This window comes from Seriola dumerili, unplaced genomic scaffold (assembly GCF_002260705.1).
Source record: "Seriola dumerili isolate Sdu_G_001 unplaced genomic scaffold, Sdu_1.0 BDQW01000011.1, whole genome shotgun sequence".
Classification (NCBI taxonomy): Eukaryota; Metazoa; Chordata; class Actinopteri; order Carangiformes; family Carangidae; genus Seriola; species Seriola dumerili.
In genome coordinates this window covers 3,461,717-3,471,659 of record NW_019174266.1, presented here as the reverse complement: position 1 = coordinate 3,471,659, position 9,943 = coordinate 3,461,717, and the positions used below count along the sequence as shown (strand labels likewise).

Genomic DNA, 9,943 nt, shown 5'->3' with positions numbered 1-9,943 from the left:
CCCCCCCCCCCCTTTGGACTTAATTGGCAGTGATGCTGGGACTTCAGCAGAGCTTCACGGTGCCACTTCAGCTGATTAGAGGGGTATTTCCCATATATGAGACCAGAGTTTGGCATTCTCTATGAACTGTGAAAGCTGTTGTTGATTCCAGGAAAGAAGGTTTCAGCTCAAATCAAGCAAGACTTAATGAGCTGTCTGCACAAACAGTGAAATACGTTTGCCCTGTGTGCTTGAAGTCTAACAGTGTAATTGATTGAATGTGTCACATTCAAGGCTTAAATGATTTTTGTAATTTTTTCACTTAGCTGTAGTGATATCTGATCATGCAACTAGTTTTGGTTTGATTCAATTAGCTGAGGTTTCTGTCTCAACTCCAATACAATGGAGGTGAATGGATTTTTTGTTTGTGGTGCTCACAGCACTGTAAAAGAAAAAACAAAAACAAACTCATATTTACCCATAGCCATGATAATTGAATATCTGAATTCTGAATCCCAAAAAATTCTACATATATCATAATTTATAGATGCAAAGTTACAGTTGTGTGACTCCCCATCCGTCAGCGATGAAGTCAAATGTCTGAACATCTGAATCGACTTGAGGAAACCAGTTAGTGTGTATTATAGGGAGTAGAGAATGAGTGGGTGATATCACAGGCCTTTTGTGTGAACAAATCTCATTTGAATTTCTAGATGGTTCTAATGGTTAAATGACTTAAACTATTATCAAAGTAGTTGACAATTAATTTTCTGTCAATCAGCTAATCAATCCATTGACTAATCATTTCAACCTCAAATTTGTACTGAGTGCCTCAGTAAATACTTCACCTCTGGGAAGTTAAAAACATCCACCTACCAGCTAAAGCTCACTAATTAACACATTGTATATTCTATAATAATTTACTATTGAGTCTTGTTGTCACCTTGATGTTGCCAGGCAACCAGCAGAAACAGCATGTAACTCCCCTTGAAACCCCAAATTAAATTTTTTATGCTTTTGTTTCTGTACAAAATAATCCCATTATATAACATGTTAATTAGTGAACTTTAACGTGTTAATTAGTGAAGGTGCTGGTAGGAAGGATTTTGTTTCCTCCAGGCAGAGCCATGCTACCTGTTTCCGGCCTTTATGCTAAGCTAACTGTAGCTTTACTGCGGTTACTCTCATCTAACTCTGGACAAATAGATTGCACTTATTCTCTTATAAGTGCAATCTATTCGTCCAGGTGTGCACAGTCTTGTAGCTTTTACCTTCAATGAAAGAAATGAAGTTTTCATAAAAATAAAGTGTGACTGGAGCAGGAGAAGTTTGGTATTTCTGCAGGAAGACCGATGTCTCTGAGGGGATCAAACCCTACTACTCTACTCTACTGTACTCTACTAATCTTTTCATATCAGCACAGTCGCTCTGCTGCTATTTCAACCCTGTCAACTCATCAGTCCTTTGTCTTTCTCCTCAGGTGTGAAGTCTGCTGTCACCATGTCTGACACTGAGGAAGTGTAAGTGAATCCCACACTGTCAGTAACTTCACACACTGTCTGATGTGTTTGACTAGATCAAATTAAAACAAGCTGCTGCAGATGAGTCAGAAGGATTTTATTCATGACTTCTGAATGTCTTTTTTTTTGTATTTCAGGTATGAGGGTAAGTGACGACCGTTCAGACGTGTTTGTTTCAGTTATTGTAAGTTCTACACAACAAACACACAACGCATGGACGGCTTATGAGAAAATGGGCCCCTGGGCACAGACATGTAAAAGGCCTGAAGACTGAAACTTTGTGTTTTGTGTTGGTCACTCTTTGTAGTAGTTCTGCGTCTCTTTGTTTTGTCTCTTTAGGGTTATTTTATGTGTCTTTCTAGTTGTTTTGTATTGCTTTTTGGTCATTTTGAGTCTCTTTGTTGTCGTTCTCTGTCTATTTATGGTCATTTCATATTTATTAACGGTCATTTTTCGTCTCTTTGTAGTCATTCTGATTTTCTTTTTGCTTGTTTTATGTCTTTTTAAAGTCATTTTACATGGCTGTTTTCAGTTTGTTTGTGATCATTTTTCATCTTCTTCTGTGTCTTTTATTTCATTTTTTGTCTCTTTGTAGTTGTTTTGTGTCTTTTAACTATTTCAAAAAGAAATATTAACAACGACCTAATACAGAGGCTCTGGCCCGGCCCACGGCCCCTATGGCCATGGGCCCCTACTGTGCTCAGTCGGCCTGTTCAGTAACCCAACAATGCATATAATCTCTGTTTCATTTTCACTGCAATTTATGACATACAATGCTTAAAATAAAATCTATTAAATAAATCTAATCTATTTTTCAGAGCATTATTATTTCTATTTAAAATTATATTTTAAGATTCACCTCTCACACAGTAACTGACTTTGAAAGGCTTTGTGTCCACAACAGACTTGAAAATGAAATTTGACCTGACAAAATAAGATCCCTTCTTCTCCATGCTGTGTTACCTCACAGTGGTGATTTTGATAAATGCGCCCATGACATGATTTCAGAGCTGCTTGTCTTTCTCTTTTCTCCATTATTGTGACAGTTTTTTTTTTTTTAAATAATTTAGAAATATGTCTCAAATGCACTGGTAACATATATTATATCAATTTATTTCACAAATGGTAACTTGTCAGCTCAGAGAATATTATATGTAATGAAATTAAATGACACTGTGTTGTATTTGTTTCTGTTCTCCCATCTCTTTCTTTCCGACACTGAAGACGAGGAAGGTAAAGATGATATTTAAGACATTTTTCCACTGCACTAATTTGTCAGCTGCTTGTTGTCGCCCTTTATTTGAAGTGTTTGACTCTGACACCTGCTCATTATACAGGATAGACAACGTCTGCGCAGATTTAATTCAGTCTTAGCAGGATTTCCTTTGAGCAAAGTGATACTATGAAACCTCATTTTTTTTTATAAGTTGACCGGTCAGTCTCAGTCGAGTAGGTCAGGATTGTCTCTTTAATCATCTGCAGTTGCATTATTTTCACAATATAAAATGCCTTTTTTTGTGCGGGTGCAGAGCTATTATTACAGAACTTTTTTTCATTTTTGTGCAGAAGTAAATGTACATCTGTAATTTAGGGAGCGTAGGTTATTTATTTTGTATTTACTGCGGCGTAAAGCTACAGCTGTCAATCAAACACTTCCATGATAAGGGCGACTTCTTCTGAGTGATGTTTCAATTCACATGGTCAAGGAAAAAATGTGATCGAGCTTCTCAGCTTTTTGCATTTATTTTCTTGCCATGTGACATGTTTACATGGTCATCTATTAAGGTTGCATCAATGCAACTGTCATTGACCTCATTCACACAACGGCCGTATTTTAAACAGTGGAGGTGGAAGCTACCTGGATGATTCCCATGGAACTGGAGTTACTAATCCAAATATCACGAGGGACTTCACTGAAGAGCAAACTGACAGCAACCGCAGGGAAATCAGTCTCATCATAATAAATTTAGAAAAAAGTTAGCCAGCTGTAAAAAGCTGTAGTTTACTACTAGCTAGCTAGCAGTCAAGCTGTAGTTCACTAACTTATAACTCAATGAATATTTTTGAGGGTTTGGTCTTTCTGTACATCAAGTTACTTAAACATTAATATCTATATCAACTAAGAAAAAATAGCATCTATTTAGAATTTCAACACTTTTAATTAAAGTTAATAACACTCACAGTAACATTTGAAAAACTACAGCCCTGGAACGTAGACTTTTTCTACAGTGTGTCGTGCGGCTCACTTCACATTTAGTTCCATCAAAATAAAATCCAACATTTCGACTGAACCATGGCTAACCACATTATATATATTTGTTTTATTTTCATAAGTGAGCAACATGTCAGCAACACTGGAAAAGTTAGTTTAAATGTTTTTATTAATTTGACTTATTACGAATCTCAATGTAATTTGAGTTTTCTTCTGGAATAGAATATATATTTAAACAAAATATATTTAAGTGACAAAATGCATGCACAAGCTCATATTTATTACTACCATAGAGTATATCTAGATAGCTTTTTTTTCACATTGGCCTTTTCAAGCCATTTGGTTTCTGGAAATTAGCCTCTTGTGTCTGCTCTTTCTGCTGAAACTGTTAATGCTAAATATATAAATAATCTTTTATTGACCCTGTTACCTTAGGTTTTGTTAAAATTATTAGAATAACAGACAGAAAACTAACATCTCAATGATCTCAGGATAATGGGAGACTTCTCTAGGCGTCCATTCTCTGGTTTGTATTGATTTTGTGTTGATGTTCACAATGTCAACACAAAACCCACTGCTCTTCAGGTAGTTGTCCACTTCAACAGTTAAATATGGCTTCTGTGTGAAAGGTCAAGTGATTTTCTCTCATCATCATCTGTTTCTTTCTCTCTGTTCTCCAGCAGCGCTATCCCTCGCTCAAACACCCATCCTCTCTGTAACTAAAGTAATCTCTCACTTTTGGTTTCTAATGGCTCTGTAATGTCTGTGGTCTTCATTAACGGCCTTCTCCGACACCCTCCCTCTCCCCCGGCGGTTTGGTGCATGCTGCGTGCCCGTAGCCCAGGAGGAGGTAGTAGAAGTAGAAGTAGCCCCTGAGGCGGAGGCCCAGGTAGAAGCAGAGCCAGAGGTAGAGCCTGAACCAGAACCAGAGCCAGAGGAGGTGCAGCAGGTGGTTCATGAGGAGGAAGGTATGTGGCATGGGCAGTTCATTCACCCTTCTCCTGCAGGACATTCAGCACTCTGCTCTAGCATAGTCAGTCCTGTCAACATCCACATGCTGCAAAACATATCCAGCTTGACAAGTCAAAGGTATGAGTCTTAAAGGACAATTCGCAGCTTTTGCTTTTACATTTTCCAATAGTCACTGCAAAGCCTTGTAGCTCTGTGACTTCCAGACTTTGTAAAGTTTAACTAAACTCAGTTGTTTTACACAATATGTATCCAACAACGTGAGCAACATAATTGGGCAGCAATTTTTTCCTTGATCTTATCAGAACTTTTTTGAGATGCATTTGTTTTTTATCTTACTACAGTAAGAGTCTACTGTTGCTCTTCTTTCTTGGAGGGAACTCCTAATATTTAGTAATTTACTCATATTTCAGTTTTATTTCCCAATTAGATATTCAAGTTTTAAAGCGATTGTAAAGGAATGATAGAAAAGAGCAGAAACTCTCAACCTGCTGCAGAAAATCTTTGTTTCCTTGACACAGTGAAGGAAATCTGCCAGTTTGTGGAGATATTTTACATTTTTCTTGTTCTCTGTCAGATTCTTTGCATTACACTTGCTGCTAGACTAGATGCTTTCACACTCTACTGGCAGATTTCCTTTTCTCTGGCTCTAGATAAAAAGAGAATTGGATGACTCAAGACTCACCTGACTTGTTAGGTTTGATATTTTTGCAGCTCACTAATCTAGTTTCACTTTAGCTTCCCTTTAGCCCTTTCCACTGGAGTTACCTTCTCTTCATAACTGCCCAGTACGACAAAAGTTAATCTGCACAGTAAATAGAGCAACAAACTTACATTAAGAGACACCCATATTCAACCTAAAGCCAAGAAGTTTTGCACCCATGTTAAAATAAGGTCAGGAGCGTGGTTGCAAAGACAGTCCAGATTACACTATTTTATCCATTCAGATGGGGTTTCTGTTTCAAGTCCCTATTAACATCTGTATTAAATCAGACCACCAATCTGTCATCTGTCACTGACCTGAACCAAGTTCTGTGAGAGTCTAAACATAAACATAAATACGTTGAATAAGGCTGTAGTCACTACAAGTGGATATAGTTTTTCAAAATCAAATATTTTGGTGGAAAACAAATGACACACATTCATGCATATCAACAGTTTTGCAACTTTACATACATGTATTAACTCATTGTATAATTTCCTCATTGTGTTTAAGGGAAAGGTAATCCTGTCTGTATTACATTTCCTTCAAAACCTAACTGAGACAGGGTTGACCGTAGACCATCAGGCCACCATTAATTTTGTTTTGGCAGGTTGTAATCAAAACTTTCTGAGCTCCCCAGAAGTTGAGCGTTTCCATTTTGGATGCTCCATGAACTTATTCTAGTGCCCCCGTCAGGTCAAAATTTTAAATGCACACAGGATATCTCTTTATCTTGCCTGTGTATTGCCATGAGCTATTTGCTGTGCACATTTAACATGACAAACCTTTTTGATATGAATAACTCAATTTCCTTTCCTTAAGTGCCACTCTCAAAACAAATCTTTACATTTATAACACCGCTGCTGAAGACTCTTAGAATAGCAAAATCATCAGTTTGTTCATTCATGCCAGTGTCATGAATATTGCAATCATCCAACGCAACACACACCAGGAGTGTATGACATGTCTTAATAGTTCTACCCAGTGTTTCCATGTAAGCAGCACCACCGCCAAGATACTGCCCTGTTCCCCAGCATCAACACGCATCACATCTCCTGTAAAGCAGCAGCTTTTTCTAATTCACTTCACGGATCGCTGTGGCACGACACAGCTAGTGTGTGTTGCACTTTAGTCTTGTTCCAGTGAAGAACCCTAAAGTGCCTTTTGGTGTCTTTGGACTTCTCAAAGAACCCACATGAACCCCTGTTTTTTCTGAGTTCAATGCAGCAAACATCTGGGCTTTGCTTTGTAAAATGTCCACAGTTATCACATCACATCACATCCCCATCAGTCTTAGCTGACACGCAGTCACAACAAAACATTTTGTCCTGTTTCCAGCATTACTGCTCAGTGTCAGGTGTGTGTTTTGAATAAGAACTGTGCATATAAATTTTGAAAGGGAGAAGAAGAAAATCAGCTGGCTTTACATGAATCGAGTGCCTGTCTCATCCGAGGCCTTCTATCCATTTTTATGTTTCATGTTGCTGTCAGTGACCATTTCCATCATTTGCATTTTTGGCAAACTCCTGTCAATCTTCAAGGCCGTAGCAGAAAGGATGATGGGTAATTTCAGTCATGTAAAAGCATTTTCTCTTCATCTCCCTTCAGTCCATGTTTAGCATCTTTCTCTCTGTGTGTACATGAAGAGTGAGACTGGAAACTGCTCTACAGCATTTACATTGGGGTGTTGTGATGCAACACAATCATTCTCACTATTTAAAACCTCCGTGGCAGTTTTTGGTTTGTTCAGATGCTGTAAACTGTTTTTACATACAGATGGAGTCACTGCAGAAGTCCGAGACTTAAATGTACATTTGCTAATGCTAAAATACAGTTTTTCTGTTTCAGAAATATAGAGTCTGGTAGATTGTTGGGCTAGGGTTGTGGGTGGAAAGACCCCAAAAGAAAGTAAAACAAAGACATCAAAACAAGCTTTTGGTCATTAGTTCTTATGGTTCTGTTAGGAAAGAATTGTCAATTTGAATATTGAGTAGAACATTTTCAGTGTTGTTTTATTCAGTAAGTCTTGAGGCATAAAAACATTATGGTACCCACAGAAAATCCATACTAGCAGAGTGACTACTTGCAAACTCATGGGGCAATATAACTAACAATATAATAGTACAATTGTGTCGCCACATGGAACAATTATTGTAGGGTAAGGTATAAAAACGTGAAAAAGCACCATAGCAAAAAAAATAAATATAAAGCATAAAAATGTCAAAAAATGCCTTAGTATAAAGTAAGGCATAAAAACCATTACAGTATAGTAAAGCATGAGAATGTCAGATAAGAAAAACATCGTAGTAGAGAAGGTCATAAAAATGTCAAAAAACGTCATAGTATAATGAGGTATAAAAATGTCAAGAATGTAATAGTATAGTAAGGCATAAAATTGTGAAAAAACATCATAGTATAATAAGGCATGAAAACGTCACAGTATAGTAAGGCATGAAAATGTCAAAAAATGCCATAATAGAGTAAGGCATGAAAACATCATAGTATAGTAAGGCATAAAAAGGCCATAGTATAGTAAGGCATAAAAATGTGGAAAAAACATCATAGTATAGTAAGGCATGAAAACATCAAAAAACATCATAGTATAGTGAGGCATAAAAATGTCAAAAAATGCCATAGTATAGTAAGGCATGAAAAAGTCATAGTATAGTAAGGCATGAAAATATCAAAAAATTCCATAGTATAGTAAGGCATGAAAACATCAAAGTATAGTAAGAAATAAAAATGTCAAAAAACATCATAGTATAGTAAGGCATAAAAATGTCAAAAAATGTCATAATATAGTAAGGCATGAAAACGTCATAGTATAGTGAGGCACAAAAAAATCAAAAAACATCATAATATAGTAAGGCATGAAAACATCAAAAAAACATCATAGTATAGTAAGGCATGAAAATGTCAAAAAAACATCATAATATAGTAAGGCATTAAAATGTAAAAACATGCCATAGTATAATTAGGTATGAAAACATCATAGTATAGTAAGGCATAAAAATGTCAAAAAAAATCATAGTATAATGAGGCATAAAAATGTCAAAAAATGCCATAGTATAGTAAGGCATGAAAACGTCATAGTATAGTAAGGCATGAAAATGTCAAAAAACAGCACAGTATAGTAAGGCATTAAAATGTAAAAAAAAATGCCATAGTATAGTAAGGCATGAAAACATCATAGTATAGTAAGAAATAAAAATGTCAAAAAACATCATAGTATAGTAAGGCATAAAAATGTCAAAAAATGTCATAATATAGTAAGGCATGAAAACGTCATAGTATAGTGAGGCACAAAAAAATCAAAAAACATCATAATATAGTAAGGCATGAAAACATCAAAAAAACATCATAGTATAGTAAGGCATGAAAATGTCAAAAAAACATCATAATATAGTAAGGCATTAAAATGTAAAAACATGCCATAGTATAATTAGGTATGAAAACATCATAGTATAGTAAGGCATAAAAATGTCAAAAAACATCATAGTATAGTAAGGGATGAAAATGTCAAAAAAACATCATAATATAGTAAGGCATTAAAATGTAGAAACATGCCATAGTATAATTAGGTATGAAAACATCATTGTATAGTAAGGCATAAAAATGTCAAAAAACATCATAGTATAGTAAGGGATGAAAATGTCAAAAAAACATCATAATATAGTAAGGCATTAAAATGTAGAAACATGCCATAGTATAATTAGGTATGAAAACATCATTGTATAGTAAGGCATAAAAATGTCAAAAAACATCATAGTATAGTAAGGCATGAAAACGTCATAGTATAGTAAGGCATTAAAATGTAAAAAAATGCCATAGTAAAATAAGTCATGAAAACATCATAGTATAGTAAAGCGTAAAAATGTCAAAAAAAAATCATAGTATAGTGAGGCATAAAAACGTCAAAAAATGCCATAGTATAGTAAGGCATGAAAACGTCATAGTATAGTAAGGCATGAAAATGTCAAAAAACAGCATAGTATAGTAAGGCATTAAAATGTAAAAAAATGCCATAGTATAGTAAGTCATGAAAACGTTATAGTATAGTAGGGCATAAAAATGTCAAAAAACATCATAATATAGTAAGGCATGAAAACATCAAAAAAACATCATAGTATAGTAAGTCATGAAAACATCATAATATAGTAAGGCATAAAAATGTCAAAAAACATCATAGTATAATAAGGCATAAAAACATCAAAAAAACATCATAGTATAGTAAGGCATAAAAATGTCAAAAAATGCCATAGTATAGTAAGGCATGAAAACGTCATAGTATAGTAAGGCATAAAAATGTAAAAAAATATCATATTATAGTAAGGCATGAAAACATCATAGTATAGTAAGGCATAAAAATGTCATAGTATAGTAAGGCATAAAAATGTCAAAAAAACATCATAGTATAGTAAGGCATAAAAATGCCATAGTATAGTAAGGCATAAAAATGTCAAAAAACATCATAGTATAGTGAGGCATAAAAACGTCAAAAAATGCCATAGTATAGTAAGGCATGAAAACATCATAGTATAGTAAGGCGTAAAAATGTCA

The 9,943-nt window shown here is 35.1% G+C and overlaps 1 protein-coding gene across 1 annotated transcript in view; it reads left to right on the top strand.

Annotated features, from left to right (window-relative positions):
* Window positions 1-9,943, top strand: part of LOC111223922 (troponin T, fast skeletal muscle isoforms-like) — a 42,661-nt gene that overhangs the window by 17,006 nt on the left and 15,712 nt on the right. Inside the window, exons 2-5 of the mRNA XM_022748231.1 lie at window positions 1,460-1,499; window positions 1,637-1,644; window positions 2,724-2,732; window positions 4,551-4,679. Of these exons, the coding sequence (XP_022603952.1) occupies window positions 1,480-1,499; window positions 1,637-1,644; window positions 2,724-2,732; window positions 4,551-4,679 (166 nt within the window). The 5' untranslated portion in view covers window positions 1,460-1,479. The remainder of the gene's footprint in view (window positions 1-1,459; window positions 1,500-1,636; window positions 1,645-2,723; window positions 2,733-4,550; window positions 4,680-9,943) is intronic.